Here is a 22,665-nt window from a genome sequence, read left to right as displayed (position 1 = left end):
AAACAACAAAACTGTGACCGCCTCCTGACTGTTCTTAGCCACTGCACTGAAGACTCACTTAAAAATCACAGATATCAGTGCTTAAAGTGTGAACTTCACTTGGTAACAAGCTGCACATAGACCCTGCTCACTGCACCACTGTGATGTTCCCCTCTGGTGTTACCTGGACCAATGATCTGCTAGGTGACTCCAATCCTTGACTCTGGGAGCCAACCTTACCCTGCTCTGCTGTGAGAACCCCACTCCTGGGCTGTAAACTAAGCTACTAAACAGAGAATGTATCATAGCATGTAACTGTTTCCATTACCAGAAAGCATTAAAGATGAAAATGTTGTTGGGTTACTAGGCCTGCCTGAGCCAAAGTTCTTCCATGTTTAAACTCTGTCCTTCCATGTTTAACTCTAATCAACCTCAAAAGCCAAGGACAGAAATTGGAATGTGTAAACAGCCAGTTATCAATTACGACCTTGCTCATACCAGGTACCAAGCGATAATGATGAGGTTTGCATGTTTCTAGCTGGAGAAGGGGTAATAAATTAAGGGTAAACAGGACCAAATAACTGTTTAGAGGAATGTTACTAACAAGCTAGACTTATAGCCCTAGAATGATTTAACGGCTTAAATGTATAAACATGCCTTCGGTAGAGAGGGGAGGGGGAGTAGAGGGAGAGATAGAGGGGGCTTAGTTGTAAAATGTATAAGAAGACAAACTGTTTTTGCTAGTGTGCTTGATCTGAGACTTGCCTGTCTCCTTGCACCACTTTGAGATCTCAAATACACTTTGATTGTTTCTCCACGCCGGTATGTTTATTGACGCGAAGCACACCGGGCAACGAACCCCGCTGTTGCTGTCCTCGGGCCTCTGTGCTGGCAACAATGTTCCTGTGAAATATGTAGTTAAGCCAACAAGTGATGGCTACACTGTATCTTACAGGAGAAATGGCTGTGGAGCAAATTAACAACTTTTAGATTCACCTATGGAAAAACAAGTACATTCTTTTCTCCAGGTTATTGCATGGCAGCTTGTTTACAGTCCTACTCCACAGCAAACCTCTTGCTACTGCTTTTATTATGCTCTTAGAGCTACTGCAACTATCATTTTTTTCTACTTCATGCTGAATACCATCCAAAGTGTAAGGACCCTCCCTCAACCAGCTTGTGTGATGTGGCTACAGTGCCCTCTCCTCACTCCTTGGAATTACACTGCTCACTTAACTAGCAGGGAATGTCTTTCCCATGCAGTGGCAAGGAAGTTTTTCAAGGTGTATGGTTGTCAGACAAACATACAACATCTCTCCATTAACTGTAATGGAATTCATCTATAACAGAGTGGGTCTACAGTTACTGGACCTCTACAATGAGAAACAGCCACTATCAGTAAATCTGCTAGATTTGTGAAAAATATACAAATCTGAAGACAACAGGGGGCACCACCACCAAAAGTTGGTACAATAAAATACATTACTTCACCCACCTTGTGTGTCTAGTGTATTTTAAGTAGGTAGTTTGACTAAAATGTGCCACTTCATATTTCAATACATGTGACCTGAGTTGAACACAGCCCTTTTCAGAAACTTTGTGCGTTTCCCCCCTCCAGCCTGAAAGTAGACCATTATACCACAAAATAGTCTCAGGAGCCATTGAATAGTTTTGTAATTATATTGGAAAAGTTTTGCCTACAATAGCTGGAACAATACAAAGTCTTTCAAGAATTAGATTAAGATTATGCACATAGAAAGAGGAGAATTTTGATAAAAATACTGGACTCAATTGGTCATCCACTCTTCTGGTTAATATTGAATTCCCTATACAGGGTCATGCATCTTCCACCTTCACTCCCCAGTACTGAGTCTGTGCTACTTCCTCTAACTTAATGCATCAAGTTGGAAGTCAAACTTCACATCAGTAGGTAGAGGCTACTTTAGGGATTTAGAATAGCAAGTTCAGTTGTTCTGCTTGCCTCACTCACAAATAAGGACTATAGGATTAAAATTCTAGCTCTCCTTAATTAGGCAGGTTAATGCAGTCCCACTGTTCACTAGTGGCTGACAAGTTGCCTGTGCTTATAACAGCAGGAAGCTTCACTTTTCATCCACTAGTGGGTCACAAAAGAATGAAGCTGGCAAGCAAAAGGATCAGTAAAACCTCAAATCCAGAAGGCTGAGGGAGCTGGTGCATCTGCCAGGCATTCAAGTGGGCATGTGAAGATTACCTCACTCTGACAAGGATGCTGTCAATCAGTACAGTACTGGGCAGCTGCATTAGCGTAAGTCCTGATTTGATGAATAGCAGTACAAATCCAAGACAGTCACAGGTTATAGTCTACAGTCTGATTAGAACAAACTTTAATTGATCTTAACATGAATTATAAATAAATACATGGGTATACTTCATTAACAGGGCATGGAATCTAAAAGATCACCACTCAATCTTAATCTAAGCCAGTGCATTTGCACACAATTAAAATACAAGAATTACAAGGCCTGAAATAAAGACAAGCAGCCAGGGGTCAACTTCATGGTCAACTTCAGCTGAGCTTGCAACCTGAACTTTACGTAATTTGCAAAGTCAGTGTGTGGTTTTCTAATATTGATTTTATTCATTAACTTGTTTTAAAAAACACAACTATGGTTGAATATTAAAACAAAACAATAGCAAGGAGTGAGCGTGAGCTGCTTGTAGTTCTTCACTCATCCACTAATGCATACAAAACAAGCATCACAATAGGTATTCACTGGCCATTTTAAGATGTCTGACACTGAACACCACCTCTAGGATGATGCTCATCGTCTTCATAGGCTTCTCCATTGTAATGCTGTCTTCTTTCTTGAGATGGGTCAAAGTCCACCAGCTCTACCTGATCCATTTCTTCAGTTTCTTCCACTTCCTTCCTTGCAGGTAGCAGTTTTTCCAACAGAGACAGCTTATCAGAGGAGAGGAAGCCACACTCTGGGAAGTTTACCTGAAAATCAGTAAGAATGGCCATTTGTGAACTTTGCTTGTACAGTCTTTTCTCCACCACAGTGTATTATTACTGTTTTGAGAGGTGTGTGCTACCTTGCTCCTACAAGCATCAGTTCCTGGCAGAGTCCTAGGGCTCTTGATAGCTCTAGGCTCCCAAGCAGAAACAGATAAAACAAAAAACCAAGCTAGCAAGTAGAATGCATTTTTACTTCATTGTCCAACCTCTCATACAGTCTGGCTGCCTTCCATTATCAGGTTTTCCAGATCTCCATCTATGCACTATGTTTTGCCTACAAGATGACCGTTCCAATAAAGTAGTTTCCAAAGGAAAAAAAAAAAAAAGTGTCCACATCCAAGATCCTCTCCATGCTATTTTAGGCACAAAGTTATTTTTAAAAGGTCAGTATTTCAGCTTTATTCTAAGCAGTATAACCCTGTTTATTGGATTAGCTTACACAGTCTTTTGCAGAACTGAATGCAGAAACAGGTAAAGATTGAGTGCCTCACTGTCTTCTTGCCCCCATTAGAAACAGAAGTCAACTTTAACCGGACAAGTTTCCACCATGTTCAATGTTAAGCCATGTTTAACTATACAAAGCTGACTGAACTTTTACCTTGAACTCAATGATCAGGCGCCCTTTTTCATATGGTCTGCGATAAATTGGCATCCCCTCGTTCAGCACACATTTAATATCTCCATGCTTGACGATCTGACCTAAAGCAAAAACCCAGGCACAGAAGAGAAGCTGTTATAGTTGCTATGTGTGATCTCCCCGTCACACGGTGTTTTCTGGGCTAAGATTTATGAAACTATACTGATCCAGATCCCACTTCATTAAGGCTGCTAAAAACCTGGTTGCCTGTAAATGGTAGTGCCAACTCTCCTCTATCCAGAAGTGGTCTTAAAAGGCTATATAATGTGAATGGAGAGACAAGATGGGTGAGGTAATATCTTTTATTGGACCAACTTCTGTGCATAGAATATCAGGGTTGGAAGGGACCTCAGGAGGTCATCTAGTCCAACCCCCTGCCCTTCTGTTGGTAAGAAACAAGCTTTCAAATCACACAGTTCTCTTCTTCAGATCAGGGAAAGGTACTCTTAGTGTCACAGAGAAATATAAACAGATAGCACATATTCTAAGGGACCATTCAAGGTGAAGTGGCCCCGTTAACACCCCTGTAGTCATAGGGTAAAAAGAGTTGGTGGGTTACAGATTGGTTAGATACTGTATTTGTGGCTTATTAAAACAATCTATGATTTTCAGTATCTAGCAAAGTTATGAATTTAAGCTCCCAGGCTCATCTTTTGAAAGTGTTGTGCAGGTGTCCTTTGTGGACGACAACTAATGGTCAGAAAGTGATTGCTTTGTAAAAAGCGTTCACTCACAGGTGACTCTTTTTGACGTTATCATTTTACGGTGAGAGTTCATTTGAGTGTAGCGATTGTTTGGTTTCATCTACATAAATGTAATCGGAGCAGTTAGTGCACTGAATGAGGTACACCACATGTGTAGGACCCCTATATCTTGAAAGGGGTGTTGTGGGAGCTGTTATACGTCTGTTCTGGTGTCCTGGTCTGTGGGGTGCTTGCCTCTGTTGAGCTTGGGGGGGGTTGCTTGCTTGAAGGCCAGAAGTAGGGGTTCAGGAAAAGCTTTTTCAGGATGGGGTCCTGAACAAGCATGGGTTGTAGCAGTTTGATGATACCCCATGTGGGTTCCAGTGTGGGGTGGTAAGTGACAACTAGGGGTGTGTGGTCAGAGGGGATTTTATTTCTGTACTGAATCAGGTCCTCTCAGGGTATTTGGGTGGCCCTTGGAGCATATTCTGTGGCTTTTATCTACAGCCATGCACTCAGATACCACAGAATATGCATTGAGGAGAAAGTCTAGGATACACACCTTAACACGCTCAAAACCGCTTTCACCAAACAAGGACACTCCACCAGAGAAGTAGGCCACACACCATGGAATAGGCCACCCAAATATCAAGAGAGAATTGTTATAAATAAAATAATAAATAAATTAATGGAGATATCCTATCTCCTAGAACTGGAAGGGACCTTGAAAGGTCATCGAGTCCAGCCCCCTGCCTTCACTAGCAGGACCAAGTACTGTTTTTGCTCCAAATCCCTAAATGGCCCCCTCAAGGATTGAGCTCACAACCCTGGGTTTAGCAGGCCAATGCTCAAACCACTGAGCTATCCCTCCCCCCCATTACACTCAAATGAGCTCTCACAAGAAAATGATAAAGACAAAAACACTATCATCTGTGGGTGAACACTTCTCACAAAGCAATCACTCACCATCAATTGTCATCCACAAAAGGACATCTGCATAATGCTTTCATAACTTTATTAAGACTCCCCCATCCCATGTCACGGATTGATTAGACATGGGATTTGTGGCTCATTACAACGATCTGTAACCCATTAATCCCCTTTTTTGTCCTAGGACTAAGGCTGGGAGTGTGTGTGGGTGAGGGGTGTCATGGGTTCAGTGACCTCTGAATTCTGCAGCAGCCAGTGCTGGCTCAGGGTCTGCCTGAGCCAGGCAGCCCATGAGCCAGCAGCAGCAGTTTAGGTGTGTGGGAGGTGGCTCAGGGCTAGGGGAAAGGGGTTGTGGGATGTGGGGGGGGCAATTACCTAGGGGATAGGAGGCTCCCACTGGCATAGGCGGAGGAGGGGACAGGGGGCTCCACACACTGCCAATGCCTGCAGGCCCCACCCCTGCAGCTCTCATTGGCTGGGAACTGCAGCCAATGGGGGCTGCACCTGCAGAACCAGCACTTACAGTGGGAACAGTGATTGGAGCCCCTTTGCCGGCCAGAGCTGCGGGACATGCAGAGCTCAGTAGGGAGCCTGCGAGCCCCACCAAACTTTTCTTCCCCCCTCTCCCTCCCCAGCACCAGCAGGGGCCCTGGGCCACCCCCCGTATTAGTTAGGGGTATATAGTATAAGTCATGGACAGGCCATGGGCTGCGAATTTTTTGTTTACGGCCCGTGACCTGTCCATGACTTTTACTAAAAATACCCATGACTAAAACGTAGCTTTAAGTTACGGGTAAGGCTAAGATTTTGTCAGTCATTCTTAGTAAAAGTCACGGACAGGTCATGGGCAAAACACAAAAAATTCACAGAAGCTGTGACCTGGCCGTGATTTTTGCTGCTGCGACTCCATGGATTTCCCCTGCTGGGAGCTGTGGGGTACCCCCTCGATCCATGGCAGCTGGAAGCCGGGGGCACTGCTGTGCTCTGGGGCAGTGGCGTGTGGCCCGGGACTGCCACTATCCCAGCAGCCCTGGGGTCAGTCACACCAGCCGCTGCAGAAGTCCCAGAAAGTTATAGAATCCGTGACAGACTTACCTATGACTACAAGGGTGTTAACAGGCCACGTCACCTTCCCTTAGTTTTAGGGCAAGTAGTTACAAAATTGAACAGATAGCGTCACAGCTAAATAGAATATGTCCTGAGTAGATTTCCCAGACCTGAAGAGCTCTGTGTAGCTCAAAAGCTTGTCTTTCTCACCAACAAGTTGATCCAATATAACATTACCTCACACACCATGTCTCTAATATCCTGGGGCCAACACAGCTACATCACCACTGCATACATATGCAATTGTTTGTTCATGCATCCTGAAAGAAGCGCTCTTATGCAGTATGTTCTGACCGAACAGACACTATTCCATGAATTCTGAGCTCAAGAATTCCAGTTTTTACAGGAGTTGGGGCCTTCATAAATTCCCCTCACATATCTAGTCAAGTTAAGTTAGAAACAGCCATGCATGTAATAGGGTCTTATCTGTTGTGGAGTGGAGTGAAGTTAGTTATGAAAGTTGTACAAGTTGCATCTTTCATTAGTTTGAGTTATTAATCCAATGCTTCATCCACCAGAACATACTAGTTAAAACTTAAAAAGATTAAGTAGAGTGTTTTTACAGTACAAGACTTTGAACAAGAGATTTACACTTTCTGGCCCACATTAATATTTTTTTAGATACTTTAAACCCTAATACTCTTACTTGAAATGCTCTTTTGGTCCCTTTACTATACAACTGGAGAACTCGAGGATAATTTGCTAGCTGCACAAGTTTAACAGCAATACTTTTAAACACACTTACCAGGATGAGAGGTAATAATTATAGTTCTGTTATCCAGCATTGCAATAGGTTTCTGAAAGCCACACAGTGCCTCAACCAGCTGTATGTCCATGCACATGAACAGGTCTTCACCTCGCCTACAGAACAGTTTATATTTGAATAAATACATCACATGCAAGAGCTCTGAAAATTTTGGGAAAATCTTCGCTAACACTAGAACTGCGTAGTATGTGTTTGCAGAAATCTGATTTTATTCCAGAAGTTAGTCCACCCTTTCCTCCCCACACAGATTAGTTAATTACAGGAAGATTACACAGAAGCTGTATACCACCCAAGAGAGTTTAACCTGGCTTTGGCTAGTACAACAGACCCAATTAGCCCTACTCCCACATAATGAGTGACTAGATTGCATACACTCCTATTGTCTGCAATATGCCAAATTTGGGGAAAGCCAAGTGTGCTCCTAGTGCCACAACTGGCTAAACTGTTAAAGAGCTGTGGATGATTTCAACAAGCTTAGAGCAGTGTGGTGCTGGTTCTCTTTAAATTAAAGGACAGACACTGCTGTTCTTTTTGTTCCACTTGCACTAAAGGCTAGTGCTAAGGGGAGACAAAACAGTTACCTTCCAGAAACTGCTTCTTTAGAGGTTGTCTGTAGATCCCACTTGGTGTGCATGCACCTCAGGCATGCGAGATCAGAATCTTTTGGCTAGCAGTGTCTGCTGGAGCCACACCTACACACCCTTTGTGCTTGTGCTCCCTCACCCAAGGGGGCAGCGAGAATAGCAGCCCAGCCACCTCAGTTCTCTTGCTAATCCAGAATCTCAGAGCAGAGATGGAGGGTGGGACATAAGATCCATATGGAGAATTCCTGAATCCGTTATTGTAAGATCAGTAAGTTCTGAGTCTGTCAGGGTGGATTCTGCTCCATCAGTCCCCAAATAAATAGAAAGAGCATCTGAGCAGTCCTAGCTATAACTAGACAGACTGCAGAACTCTTCCAAGTTTGGACTGATCTAGTCACCAAATCCAGGGTGTAACTGGTAAAGGAATGGGCTGAGCTCAGGGGACTACTCAACAGATTCCTTCCTACAACAGTATTTCTTAGGCATATGAGGAAGCTGCCTGGGTTTAGTTGACTTGGCCCTAATACCTGAAGAAAGAAGTTTAGCTGCTAGTTGGTAAATTGGGATGCACTGAGTGATCCACTTGGATAGTGTATGGTAAGAGATGGCCAGACCTTCAGCCTTCCTTAGTGCTACAAACAGGGCAGTTTCCTGAATGGCTTAGTTCTGTCTAAAGAATTAAAAAAAAAAAAAATAAAAATAGACAGTTACGTTTTTCTGTAACTGGTGTTCGAGATGTGTTGCTCATGTCCATTCAACTTGTGTGCGCGCTCGCCACATGCGCTGGTGCCGGAAGTTTTTCCCTCAGCAGTATGCCTATGGGACCGGCCCCCATATGCCACAGCATATAGGGCACCGCTATCCCCCTCCACCCTCAGTTCCTTCTTGCCAGAAACTGACAGTGGGGAAGGAGGGTGGGTTATGCAATGGACATAAGAAACATCTCAAAGAACACCAGTTACAGAAAAAAGGTAACTGTCTTTAGTTCCAGTGATTGCTCATGTCCATTCAACTTGGGTGACTCCAAGCAGTACCCATGGAGGTGGGTAAGGAGTTCACGGACATGTAGATTGAAACAGGTCTGCTGAACCCAGCATTGTCCCTGGCCTGCTGCGTGCTGGCAGAGTGAGTTGTGAAAGTGTGTACCAAGGACCACATCACAGCTTTACAGATATCCTGGATTGGAACATGTGCCAGAAGTCGTCAAGGATGCCTGTGCTCTAGTTGAGTGGGCTCTGACAATCGGTGGCGGTGGGGCCCCTGCCAGCTTGTAACAAGCCTTTATGCAAGAGGTAATCTAGTTAGAAATCCTCTGCGTGCACACCGGGAGGCCCTTCATCCTATCCGCTGTAGAGATGAAAAGCTAAGTCGATCTATGGAAAGGCTTTGTCCCATCTAGGTAGAAAGCCAGGGCCCTTCTTATGTTCAGCATGGAGGTGCCTCTCTTCACTAGTCTCATGGGGCTTGGAGCAGAAGACCGAAAGGAAGACGTCGTCAGGAAAGTGGACATCACCTTGGGGAAGGCAGGCCAGGTGGGGCCAGAGCTGGACTATGTCCTTATAGAAGACCATGTACGGCAGTTCCGAGGTCAGGGCACGCAGGTTGGAAACACCTTGCTGACATCACCGCCACCAGGAAAGCTACCTTCCATGATAGGTGAGACAGGGAGCATGAGGCCAAAGGCTCAAAGGGCAGGCTCATGAGCCTGGACAGAACCAAACTGAGATCCCACTGAGGGACTGGGAACTGAACTTTAGGGAAAAAAAAATCTTGAGACCTCTGAGGAACTTGGCTGTCATGTCATGGGAGAACACAATCTTCCCCTGGACAGGCGGATGAAAGGTGGAGATCGACTGCACCGAGAACGCGAAGGGGAGATGCCCCGTTCGGCCACCCAGTGGAAAAACCTTGTCCACTTTGCCAAGAAGGTCTGTCTAGTCCAGGGTTTTCTACTCCCCAGCAGTATCTGCTGGACTCCCTCTGAACAGATCCATTCTTCAGGGTTCAGCAATGCAGCATCCACGCCACAAGGTGGAGAGACGTGAGGTAGGGGCGCAAGAGGCAACCATGGTCTTGTGACAGCGGGTCCGCTCAGTTTGGCAGGGGCCACGGGGTGGGGGGGGAGGAACTGCTACCAAGCTCAGTGTGCCGAACCAATGTTGGCGCATCCATGCTGGGGCAATAACTTGGGCCCCGTCTCTCTTGACTTTTGCCAGGACGCTGCTCACAAGTGGGATCGGGGGAACGCATACATCAGGCTTTCTGCCCAGGACAGGAAGCCCTTGCCCAAATCCCATTTGGGCAGAAGTCGTGGCACTTCCCATTCTGCCTGATGGTGAACAGATCCACTTGGGGATATCCTCACTTCTGGAAGACCAAGCAGGCTACCTCTGGGTGGAGTGCAAACTCGTGGTGAGAGAAGTCCCTGCTTAGGTGCTCCGCTAACGTGTTCTTGACCCCCCGGGAGGTGACACGCTTCTAGACTGATTCTGTGGTCAATGCGGAAGTCCCAAAGATTAAGTGCCTCTTGGCATAGGTCCGAGGATCAAGCTCCTCCCTGTCTGTTGATATAGGCCATCGAGGCTGTCTTGTCCGTCAAGTTTGACTACTCTGCCAGACAGGTGAGGAAGGAAGACCATGCATGCCCTGCAGAACGCCCTGAGGTTATGGGAACTACCTCTACGGCACCCAGCTGCAGTAGACCCACTACCTCCTGCGTGAGAAGACTCATGAGAAGGGTCCCCGAAGAGGGACAGGGTGTGAAGGGGGGGTAGAAAGTAACTGAAGGGTGTAACCCTGCGCCACTGTATTGAGGACCCATCGGTCCGATGTTATAGACGCCCACACAGGGAGGAAGGAAGAAAGGCGGTTGGCAAACAGATGGGAGGAAGGATCTAGGGAACAGCCTGGTAGGTCACCCTTGTGCATACCCTCAAAACGGGCGCTTGCCTGTCTGCTTACTGCAGGTTGAGCCCGCCTGGGATGTAGATGGGGGTTGGTGGCCAGGGCGCCTCTTGTAGTCCCTAAAAAGAACAGGAGTACTTGTGGCACCTTAGAGACTAACAAAATTTATTTGAGCATAAGCTTTCGTGGGCTACAGCCCACTTCATCAGATGCATCTTGTAGTCCCTGGATTTTTTAATGGGGAGGCTCCTGCCAAGGGTGGCTCCCCTGGCTCCAAGGTGGCTGCGGCGTAAACCGCTCGCAGGAAGGGCCAGGGATGTACAGGTCCAGTGTTTTCAGGGTCCTGCGGGAATCTTTCAGGCCACTGAGTTTATTGTCCGTCTGTTCTGCAAACGGAGCGTGCCTGTTGAAAAGGAGGTCTTGCATTGACTGCCGAGCCTCCGAGGAAAGACCGCAAAGGAGCAGCCACGAAGCCCTGAATGAGATGACTGATGCCACGGTACAGGCGGCAGTGTTTGCCACGTCTAAAGCCGCCTGGAGAGTTGCTCTGGCCACAGTCTAGCCCTCATCCAGGATAGTCTGGAACTCCTTCCTAGAAGCCTCAGGAAGGGCACTGTTGAACTTGGTCATGGCCTGCCACATATTAAAATCATAGCTGCTTAGGAGGGCCTGATGGTTGGCCAACCGCAACTGTAGACTGGAGGCCAAATAAACTTGATGCCCAAACAAGTCTAGTCTCCTTGAGTCTTTATTCTTAGGGGTAATCCCTGGTTGACCCTGTCTCTCCCTGTGGTTGACCGCCTCTACCACTAGGGAATTGGGAACAGGATGGGTATAAAAAGGTACTTGACACCCTTGGATGGCACAAAGTTCTTGCACGCCACCCTCTTGGAGATCACAGGCAAGGAGGAGGGGGCTTGCCAGAGAGCATTTGTAATTTTCACAACCCCCTCATGTAGGGGCAAAGCTACCCTAGCTGGGACTACAGGGCAGAGAACATCAAAGGAGTCTGCAGGCTCGCGGTAAGGGCAGACTCTATAAGGAGTGCTTTCAAGTGAATGTCATGCTCCTTCATCCTGGGCTTGAAGGACTTGCAGATTCTGCACTTAATATGACCTTCACCCAATCACTGTAAACTGTTATATGGATTGCTAATGGGCATGGGGGCCTTTTACAGTGATCACAGGGCTTCAAGTCTAACGAATAAGGAAACTAAAACTAGAGGGAAACTACACACACACACACACACACACACGGTAAATGGGTTCGAATGAACGAGAAGCAACAGCGCTAGCTGAAGCAGCAACAGTTACATGCGCTGCCACTGGCGGCAAGAAAGAACTGAGGGTGGATGGGGCTGGTGGCGCCCTATATGCTGTGGCATATGCGCGCCACTCCAGGGGCGCAAGAGCTAGTCCCCTATGTATACTGCTGAGGGAAAAACTTCTGGTACGGGTGCATGTACCAAACTTGAATGGACATGAGCAATCACTCGAAGAAAGAAGGGCTCTGGAAACAGCTACATGTTCAGCCTCTCTCATCTGAGGACAGCAAGGAGTCTGACAGTTTGATTTAAGTGAAAATCTGACAGCATGCTGGTGAGGAACTTCAGGGATCTCAGCATCACCATATCCCTATTGAAAACAACGTAAGAGGGTCTGCCAACAGTGCTTGAATACAATTAACTCCTCTGTTAGACAGGGCAGCCACCAAAAAGGTGGTTTTGAATGCAAGATGGTGGAGAGAGCAGTTCAATAAAAGTTCAAAGGGGGTTCCATAAGAACTACATATAGGTCCCAGGAAGTGGCACACAAATGAGTGGATGGGTCAGAACCAGTAACCATATAAGCTTGAAAAGGAATAGGGGCTTCTAAAGCATGAGTGCTGTGAAGCCCAGACAGAAACTTTTCTCCTTTGATCTGCAGAGGGCTTCCTGCTCTATGTAAGTATTTACTGGACCTCTGTAGAGCAGTCCCTGTCTGTAGGGCTTAGGGAGCCAATTTCCAAGCAGTCAGATGTAAAGATGGGCCTAGATGGAGAATGTCCCCCAGTTTCCTAGAATAAGTCTGGCAGACTGGGGAGAGAAGTTGGTGGCTGTGTGGATGGATACAGTAGGCCCACGAGTTGCTGTCTGGCCCAACAAGATGCTAGGATAATTACTCTGCTAGCAAGTCTGATAGATCTTCCTTCTGAGCTATGGCAGTGGAGGGGGGAAAAAAAGGAACAAAAAAACCAAACCAAACACAGAAAAGATAGAGAAGACCTTGAGACCAAGGAACGAGGAAGGCATCGTTGAGGGATCCTTAGCTGTCACCTGCCCTGGAGCAAAACTGTGGGCATTGCAACAAACAGGTCTATCAGGGATGGTCTAGGTCAGTGTGGATATACATTGTAGAGGTGCTGTCTGTCAGATCTGTACAGTAGTTCCTTCCAGTAGCAGTACAAAGGCTCTGGAGGGTAGTCCACTTGTCTGGAGTTATAGCACACTGAAGTGGACTGAGGATTCTTTCCAAAATTACATGTATTGAACTTGCAGGTGGTTTAGATGGGCTGCTCCAACTTGCCGTGGATGCATCTGTAATCAGTGTTGCAGTGTGAGGTAAGGTACAGATTACAGAATGGTACCCCTTGCACACTATCAAGGTCATCATCCAGTTTAGGGAAGCTAGTAATCCTACTCCTATTAGGACCATGAAGTGTGTTCCCATATGCTGTTTGATGGGGTCGTAAACAGACCTCAACCAGCCTTGGAGAGAGTGGAGGTGAGGTCTGTCAAAAGTCATCATGTGAGTGCTGTGTATGTTTGTCTAGTCATCTCAGGTCCAGCACAAGATGCATCCCTTGTTCTTTGGGGATATGGAAGTATCAAGAATAGAAACCTTTCCCTCTGAACTCCTGAGTACTTATGATGCAAGGATTCCACATCAACAATCCCTCAGGTTGTCATGTAAGGTGGGTCCCTTAAGAGGAGCAGGGAAGTGGGGAGGTGAGGGGCCAGGACTGGAATTGTAGATTAAAAAAAAAAGAGATGTATGTTTTCCACTGGTCTGTAGCAATCCCAGCCCATGCCTGAGAAAAATAGGAAATGCAGGAACCAAAAATGGGGTAGACATAAGGATGCTCTAGTGGGACTGATACATGGCCCTGAACCCAATTGAGAAACCAGCTGTTGGGAAGGGAGGTGGCTCTCTGAGGGAAAAGTGAGACATGGAATAATCAGCACCTTCCGGTGCCAATAGGAGAAAGGTCTGTCTGAACTAGCCTGGATACATTACATGTTTTCTCCTGACAGCAGGTCCTGTGCCCCTTTAGGGTACGTAACTCATCCTTGCAGGAGCTAACAGATTATCAGTCAATGGAGAGCTCTTTGATAGTTGTTTGGACTTTTCTAGAATCCCTGTGGATTGTAAGCAGAATGCCCTTATTGTGTTGATGGCTGGAGTCATGGAATGGGCTGTCTTAATCTGAGACATGCATGGCTAGAGCCAGGCAAACAACCAAACAGGTTGCATCACCAGCAACTCCATGAAAAAGGTTTTGTTCAGATCAAGCCAAATTCACTGTCCTGATGGGGCCCCCAGAATGTCCAATAAGGCAAGGGTGGGAAGCTGAAGGGATCAGATCCCCAAAGTGATGTCTGCTAAGGGATGTCAACATGTTCTGGGGGATTTAGGAGCCTGAGTTAACCCCTGAAGTTGGTTGGCGTGATTGAGGGGGAGCTGTAAATTGCTTTACATCATGAATCCCTGGCTGGAGGGGGATGTCTGGTGAAAGGTCTGATTCAGCAGAAAGTGTGCAGGGGAAGATGAACAGCAAATCTGTTCTAGGGGTTAGTGCTGACCTCAGTGGTAGGATAGGGGGAAATACTGGTACCAAAGGATTAATTTTGGTGGCATACTGGGGTTGGTGCTAGGGGTGAAGTGTCAATAGTCAGTAAGAAGTCTGCCAGTAGCATAAGGACTCTGGAACCAGTACCAGACTCAACATGAGGGAGTCTGACCCACTGAGAATTCTGCCAGTACCGGAGTGGACTTAGTTCCACAGGCTGCTTGCAGAGTAAGGTAAAGAACCCTAGGCTAGGAAGCGGATTATCAGGCTCTGTGCTCAGTTTAGAATAATATCAGCATTGAGTTGCCCTTAGAGCACTGCTCAGCTCTGTCCTGCCTTGATGCAGTAGCAGACTTTGATGCCAAGTGTCCAGCTGGTGCTGTTTCGAAGACAAAGGATGGCTGACTGAAGGGGTTGCAGCCCCTCCCTCAATAACTTGAGCCTTTAGGGTAGAGTCCCTACTTACTGGGCGCTGAGGAAGTGGGATCTCTGGGAGAGAAGTCCCTTTTGCAGCCAGAGGCAGGTCTTTCCAAATTAGGTGTTCCCCTCAAGCTGCTCCACCACATAGCACATTAGCCAAGTATCTCTGAAGCAATAAGTTCTGTTGGGGAAAGAACGGCCCATAAGAGTAATGGTTCAGAACATGGCTCTTGCCCAAACAGAAGAGACCAAATGTGATTCAGATAGTGGGATAAGTCCATCCCACAATAGGTGTGGACTGAGACTAGAGGGCTTAGGCTTTGCCATTAGGTAGGAGGGTGCCTTGGTGCCAAGCAGTTCAAAAGAAAACAAAGGGACTGTCAACAGGGTAAAGAAGATCCCTTAACTAACAGTGCTAGTATTTACAAAATGGATTTTAAAAGGTACTACAGGGTACCAGGCAGACACCACTGAGTTCCAGCTCCCTGCCACTGGTAAGAGCAACTGAAAGATAGTTGTGGCTGCTCTGCTTAATATGCCCTCCAGCCGGGGGGGGGGGGGGGAGGGAAGAAAGAGGAGAGAAGAGAGACATGCAGTACATAGGCACCACCTCAGACAATGCTGGTCAAAAGATTCTAATCTTGCAAGTTTGATGAGCATCGGGCACCATAAGCAGGATCCACATGGACAAAGACTCAGACCTGAGGTTTAGTTTCATTTTTCTTGAAACCAGGCTTGGTTGTCTGTCTAACAGCTATGGCTTAGCAAAGAAGTAGCTTGAAAAGACAGCTAATGGAGTAGATTGATATTTGATAACATCTTGCAATAATCGCTGCAGATATTCAGAGCAAGTCAGCATGAAGGCACGTGCTGAACACTCATGGAAACTCATGATTCTGACCTGGATTTCTGTAATAGCCTACTCCCAACTACCCACTCTTTGGTTGGTCTATAAGCCATTTGGAGAGATCTTACATCTGCAAAGCAACAAGTGCAATGACAGCTATAAGACTAATTGAACAAGTATCTGCAAATATTCTGAAACTCAGTGGTGCCCAAACTCTTCCTGTTGAGCTCCCCACCCCACCGTAATAGAATCTGTCTGTGCCCCCCCTTTACTGCACAGTTGGCTCAGCAGCAGCTGGGACCCCACTGCATACCCTGTCCCCCAGTGTTTCTCCACAGTTCGGGGACCACTGCTCTAAAGGAATAAGCCAAGTATTCATCTGACTCTACAAGCCAGCTTACAACAATTGAACTCTAGTTGGATAGAGCTGGTTGAGTTTAAAAACCTATTGGAAGTAATAACCCAGTCCTAATGTGTGAAGTTTCTGGACAACACAGAAGCATCTCAAGCATGTGAGCTTAGGACTTTCAGCTAGATCTTTACCTTGTAAATGTTGAATGGTCTTTTTGATCCAAGACAATAATGATGTCTCCTGGCTCTAGTCCTGGTTCTTGGTCCCCTTCCCCATGGAACGTTATCTTCTGACCATCCTTCATTCCTATTGCAAAGGCACATGTAATTAGAATTTAAATATCTACAATACAAAAATAGCAGTACTTTAGCAGGCTCTAACCTGTGCTACAAAACAGATGCAATATCAGAACCTACCAATTACAACTACTTCTCCCCCCCAAAGCACTACACATGACTAACCAGCTACATTTCCAGAGCCTTGCATAAAGGCAATCTGGGCTATGGCAGCATATTGAACTGCTGGGCACACTCTCAGCTTAGTTGTCAAGCAGCCCAAGTCTAGTCAGGATTCCCACCTATAAAGGTCACTCCTCAATGAAAGCAGAACAGCGGAGATGACTACTTACAACCATCACAGTCCCAAGTGGTTTGCTTAAAGCCTCCCTGTATTTCCACCTACTGGCTGTTTTGTACATAGCTGCTGCAGAGCTACTAGGATTAAGCATGATTTTGACGCTGTAAGTGTGTGAATAGGAAGCCCTCTTCATAAGATCTCCAGTTCTCTCACACATCAAAAAGCCACTGCTACACAACCAGGCAGATCTTTCCTTTTGGGGTAACACCCTGCTTTTCTGATTTAGCACATCTAAGTCCCTTCATTTCAACTCTGGTGGAATAGTCTACTGATCATAGAGAACCCACGGGGGGGAAGGAGAAGATTAGCAGGTGCTCAGCACCCACCAGCAGCCAGATCCCCTCCCTCCCTCCCTCCCACCCACCCACCCACCATGCACCAGCTTTTGACAATAAGGAGCACTGGAGGGAGGGGAGGAGCAGGCAGAACAGGGTGGGAAGAGGTGGGGAATACACGGGGTGAGGGCAGGGCACAAGCACCCCCCGCCAGGAAACCATGCTTTTGATATCTGCTTGTCCAGATGCTATCGGGGTGGGCAAACTACGGCCTGTGGGCCGGATCCGGCCCCTTGGGGCTTTGGATCCAGCCCATGGGGCCGCTGGCACCAAGTCCCTGCCGCCCCCAGGAGGGGGGGGGGCCCCAGAGGGCTCTGTGTATGGCCTCCAGGCACCGCCCCCCCCCCCCCCCCCCCCCCCAGGGGCCGCAGAGCTTCTGGGAGTGGCACGGGGCCGGGGCGCAGGGAGCCTGCCCTGGCCCCAGTGCGTGGCGGTGCTGCGCCGGAGCCATCCTACACTCACACCCCAACCCCCTGCCCTGAGCCTCCTCCCGCAGTCCACACCCCTCCTGCACCCCTGCTCTGAGCCCCCTTGTACAGCCCGCACCCCTTCCTGCACACCACACCCCCTCCCACACGCCGCACGCACCCCAGCCCTGCATACAATTTCCCCACCCAGATATGGCCCTCGGCCCAAAAAGTTTGCCCACCCCTGTGCTCAGACTTTGACGTAGTCTACAAAACAATGCATAGAGATGTATACGCCTGAAAAAAAGCTCTGTGTAAACTTGAAAGTCTGTCTCCCACCCTCCCAGAAGTTGGTTCATTAAGATATTACCTCACCCACCATGTCTCAGTGTATGGACAGTCAGTCTAGAAACAGTCAAGCACAGAAATGAACTGTAATCAAGTGCAAGAAAGTGGAATCCTACAGTAATTTAAGCTTGTGTTTTAGGACTTCATACTATATGCTGAAGTTCTCTATTCATACATGAAGTGACCATACAGGCAGTAGTGTAGTCTTTGCCATACTGTATTACCAGTATTCAATCCTGACTGGATGCTCAAGTCAGAACTCAGACCCTGGCTTCAGAGACTGCCAGGAGCGTTAAGCACAGTAATTTGTGATGTGGCTACTTGTCCAGAAAGGTTTACTGAACACCAGCTGAGTTGACAGCAAACAGCCAAATTGTAAAGATATGGCAACAGTGTAGAGATTCAGGGTGGTATTGTCAAAAGGCATGCAACTCCCTTAGGCACTAAGGAAAAGCCCTCTGGACCCTGGAGGCCTGCATGCTTCAACCATGTTAATAAGAACAAATTTAGGTCTGAATTGTTCAAGATGAAGATACTAGATCCTGGAAGTGTTGCATGTATCTTAGTGCCAATTTCTACACTTCCTGCCCCCCCAAAACTGTTGCTTCAATGTTCTCCCTCTTAAAATTCTGGGCATATTACAGAGACTTCAAGTGTCGATGTAGAATGCAGTTACTGGGAGGGTCAGGCACAGCCAGTTGGTGGTATGCTGCATGCTTGTGAAGCGGTTAACATTTGACTGCCCAAGTTCTTCCACAGCCAGTACTGACCAGCTTTTGACAAGGCCTATTCAGCAATAGAAGCTTCTTGCATCTGCTGTACAATATGGCCTTTCCCCATCCCCTACCTCCGAGGAGAGTTGTTTGTAGTGAACTCTGCTGGTTAACTTTGCCAGATATTGTTCAAGCCAATGTAGGTCAGTAGCACCTGGAGTAAGACTGTTAGGACTGCTTAACAGATTGAGTTCGGAGCATTACAGCAGGGGTGGCTCTGGAGCCACATGCGGCCCTTCCGAAGAGATTTTGCGGCTCCTTGTATAGGCACCGACTCTGGGGCTGGAGCTACAGGCACCAACTTTCCAATGTGCCGGGGGGTGCTCACTGCTCAACCCCTGGCTCTGCCACAGGCCCTACACCCACTCCACCCCTTCCCACCCCCTTCCCTGAGCCTGCCATGCCCTCGCTTCCCCCCAGAGCCTCCTGCATGCCATGAAACAGCTGATTGGGAGGTGCGGGGAGGGAGCAGGAGGCACTGATCGGCAGGGCTGCTGGTGGTTGGGAGGCACTGGGAGTGCGAGGGGCTGCGGATATATTACTGTGGCTCTTTGGCAATGTACATTGGTAAATTCTGGCTCCTTCTCAGGCTCAGGATGGCCACCCCTGCATTACAGGCTTAACATTGTTTTTACACCACAAACTTTAGCAGATCTGGTTTCGCTTACTGAGATACAGCAGAATGACCAGGAACTGTACAATCCTCAAGACTAGTGGAAACATACTCCTGGGGAGAATTCTGCACTGCCCCTGCAAATTTATTTGCTTCCCTGAAGAAAGTGACGGGGAAGCAAAGGGAAGCTGCAAGAGTTGTCACATGCCAGTGGGGTTTCTGGTGTCTGGAGCAGCTAGTGGAGAGGTAAATCTACATGGGGGGCATAGGGCTGGGGATGCCCATGGTGCAGTTTGGTGAGGCATACAGGGTTATGTGCCACTGCCCCCCTCCATTTCTGCAAGCACACAGAGCTGCCCAGGTAAAAGAGGGTTCCACAAAGGCTAGCTGACTCTGCAGCTGGACATCACCTCCTGGGTCCTAGTGCCAGTTGTGTCCGCCTTCTGTGTGCTGGGAGCCATCCTGTTTTCTGTACAATGGTGAATACCTGAAGTGGGGTAGGGGTGGGAGGAAAAGGGAATGAGGGGAAAAGATGGAGAAGAGAAGGGCATGGGGGGAGGGAGAGGAGGAGGAGCCTGGCATACAGTATCCCCTTGGCAGCAGCAGCAGCCCCCCCCCCCCATACACTTTCACTTGGACCCCCCCTGCAGAGTCCCATTGCCCCTGCACCCCCGAGCCTGTGTGAATCCAGATCCCCCACTGAATCGCCAGCACCAAGACTGCCCCACACTAAGCCCCTCCACACTTTGATCCTGCTGGGCTGAGCCTGCCTGCCTACAACTGGCGCAGAGGCAGGGTCCCAGGATGTTCGTGGGGCAGGCCTAGCCCTTGCATTGTGTCAGGGTCAAGTGCAGCCTCACTGCTGAGTCCCGGGGGGGGGGGGGGGGGGAGGAGGAATGGGGACTGCAGGATGATCTCCCACCTCCATGCAGCCAGGGGCCTGTGCTCCCCACTGCCATGCTGGAGACTCTGTATTTATTTATTGACAAATAAAGTTTGCAGAATTTTAAAAATATTGTGCACAGAATTTTTGGGCACAGAATTCCTAAAGGAGTAATACTAAAGCAACTTAATTCATCACCAAGTGTTCCACTTGCTTGTTTTATTTTTAAAAAAAAGTCAGTAATTTGTCAGCATTCTGGCATTAGTCTGCTCGTCAGTTTCTCTTCACTGTGAATCCATCCACTGTTTGCATATCCAGTAATCAATATGCAACTAACATGACACTAGGTGTAGTCAAGTTAATGCTTACTAAACAAGTGAGCAGTAATTTGCACTGACATTAGCCATGAAGATGTATGTATTTGAAGCCAAATCTACCCTTTAGAGCTCTGCACAGGTTTTACCATTTAACAGTAAGCAATACTATTGCTATGCATTTTAATATGCATGTAACACTGCCACTGGGTAATAGGTCTTTTTCCATTACTGAAATTTGTATAATGCAAATCCAAGGTTAATACAAATCTATTAAGATATTACAAAACTCAGACAAGTTCTCCTTGAAGGCTTTACCTTTATCAATATGAACTTCTAGAATCTTCTTCTCTCGAACAATCTTCCTTCCAATGCAGCTTTTACACCTGTCCTTAGGACTGATACGCTCCCCATGTCCCTGGCATTCCATGCACACAGACTGGATTTGCTGAACCATTCCTGGTCCTATCTGGTGAATTCGTATTTGCATGCCTGTACCTCTGCAATTGGGACAGCATTCTACTGCACCTTTCTTACCACCTCGGCCTGATGACAAGACAGCAAAGTCTAATTAGAATTGATTTTGGTTTTATCTCTAAAAGGAACTTAAAACTAGAAGTACATTTACAATTTACCTAGAACAAAGTTACCCTGGATTTAGATGGTTTCTTTAAACCCGAATGAACAGATTTTAATTCCAATATTCAGTTATTTGAAAAAAAATCATAAAAATCCAACAGTAAACATTAACATACCTTCACATTTGTCACAGATCACATTCTTCTGCAGAGCCAGTTTTCTTGTTGCACCATTATACAAGTCTTCCAAAGTTACTGACAACTGATGAACAACATTTTTACCTGTAAAGAGCATAACTTTTACTTAAAATGTCATTCGCTTGAAACCAGATACGGTTTCTGATCATTTTAGACACTGTTGCACAGCATTAACAACAACAACACTGTTTAGTTTGTAAAAAGTATTTTACAGCAGTCAGTGTCCATAATCTTACACCATACTCTGAACAGTTACATATTCTACAGTAAATACTTCAATAGTAAATGGTCACTTTAGGTAGTATCACAGAAATGGTCAAATTACCTCTCCTCTCTCTCTGCATTCTTCCACCTCCTCCAAAGAACATATCAAAAATATCCATGGGTGACCCAAAACTACTGCCAGTACCACCCTCTTTAATAGCCTGTTCACCACCTTTGTCATACAACTCTCTTTTCTTGGGATCAGAAAGTACTTCATATGCTTGAGAAATCTGCTTGAACTGTAAGAAACAGATCAGAATAAGTGTTAAGTGATAGTGACTACATTGCAACTCACCAGTATCCCTCCAATAACTACTAGGAATAAGCTGCTTAACACTAAACCTCTTTTGAGACTTGTAAGTGCACTGGAAACTCCACACACCTCGATGTTAGGCAGTTCCAGCTACATGCACATGACCTACATTTCTACAGCCTGTAAAAGGGAGCCCGGTCGGGAACCCAATCCCACGTGCAGGGGCCAGGCTCCCCCTCCCGCCGCCTCGGGGCCGGCAGGGCCACTTGCCTTCTCGCCCTCGTTGGGGTTCTTGTCGGGGTGGTATTTCAGCGCCAGTTTGCGGTAGGCCTTCTTCAGCTCCTCCTGCGACGCGCCGGGCTTCACCCCCAGCACATCGTAGTACGTGGTCTCCTTCACCATGGCGGCCGGCCTGCGAGAACCGACCGTGAGCCCCGAGACACGGACCTCGGCGCGGGGGCGGGCGGGCAAGAGAAAGGGCGGCGGCGGGGGACTGGACGGAAGGGGAGCGGCGGCGGGGCCCGGGAGGGACGGGCGGGGCCCGGGGGACTGGAGGGACGGGCCGGGCCCGGGGCGGCGGCGGACTGGAGGAACGGGCCGGGCGGCGCGGGAGGCGAACGGGGCGGCGGGGGACAGGCGGGGAGCGGTGGCGGGGGCCGGGAGGGGAGCGGGGCGGCGGGGAGCGGTGGCGGGGGACGGGCCGGGAGGCGCGGGAGGGGAGCGGTGGCCACTCACCAGGCGGGCGGGGGCTAGGCGGGCTCCGGGTGTCTGTCTCGGCTGCTCGAGCCGTTCCTGACTTTTCTAGAAAGTTCTTTCCGAGCCGGTCTCTGCTGCAGTGCATCCGGGGAGTTTTGTAGCCGGCGAAGCCTCGCCCCGGAAGTCCCGCCCCTCTGTTGCCAAGACGAATCAACGCTGGGAAAGGAATGCGGGGAGGAGCGAGGAGATGAGAGCCAATGACAACCCGTGACCTCTCCTCGTCCCTCCGGGGCCGGCCTGCGAGACTACAGCTCCCAGCGTGCCCTGCG

The 22,665-nt window shown here is 47.8% G+C and overlaps 1 protein-coding gene across 1 annotated transcript; it reads right to left on the bottom strand.

Moving 5' to 3' along the window:
• Nucleotides 1-1,646: 1,646 nt before the first annotated feature.
• On the bottom strand, nucleotides 1,647-22,665 carry DNAJA1 (DnaJ heat shock protein family (Hsp40) member A1). The gene is made up of 9 exons (XM_024203049.2): nucleotides 22,376-22,665; nucleotides 21,911-22,052; nucleotides 21,449-21,626; nucleotides 21,103-21,207; nucleotides 20,666-20,893; nucleotides 16,230-16,344; nucleotides 7,083-7,198; nucleotides 3,579-3,679; nucleotides 1,647-2,962 (listed from the first exon to the last, which is right to left on the bottom strand). Exons 2-9 carry the CDS (start codon nucleotides 22,040-22,042, stop codon nucleotides 2,744-2,746), a joined length of 1,194 nt encoding a protein of 397 aa, XP_024058817.1. The 5' UTR covers nucleotides 22,043-22,052; nucleotides 22,376-22,665; the 3' UTR covers nucleotides 1,647-2,743.

This window comes from Terrapene carolina, unplaced genomic scaffold, assembly GCF_002925995.2.
Source record: "Terrapene carolina triunguis isolate 2854851 unplaced genomic scaffold, T_m_triunguis-2.0 Scaffold94, whole genome shotgun sequence".
Classification (NCBI taxonomy): domain Eukaryota; kingdom Metazoa; phylum Chordata; order Testudines; family Emydidae; genus Terrapene; species Terrapene triunguis.
This window is presented reverse-complemented; position numbering and strand designations above follow the sequence as displayed.

Excerpts from the sequence above, each read along its gene's own strand:
- DNAJA1 (XM_024203049.2), bottom strand. The coding sequence starts at position 22,042 with ATGGTGAAGGAGACCACGTACTACGATGTGCTGGGGGTGAAGCCCGGC. Across the intron at positions 21,208-21,448 it reads AATGCAGAGAGAGAGGAGAG|GTAAAAATGTTGTTCATCAG; the intron begins GTAATTTGACCA and ends TGCTCTTTACAG. Across the intron at positions 20,894-21,102 it reads GATCTGTGACAAATGTGAAG|GCCGAGGTGGTAAGAAAGGT; the intron begins GTATGTTAATGT and ends TCTTGTCATCAG.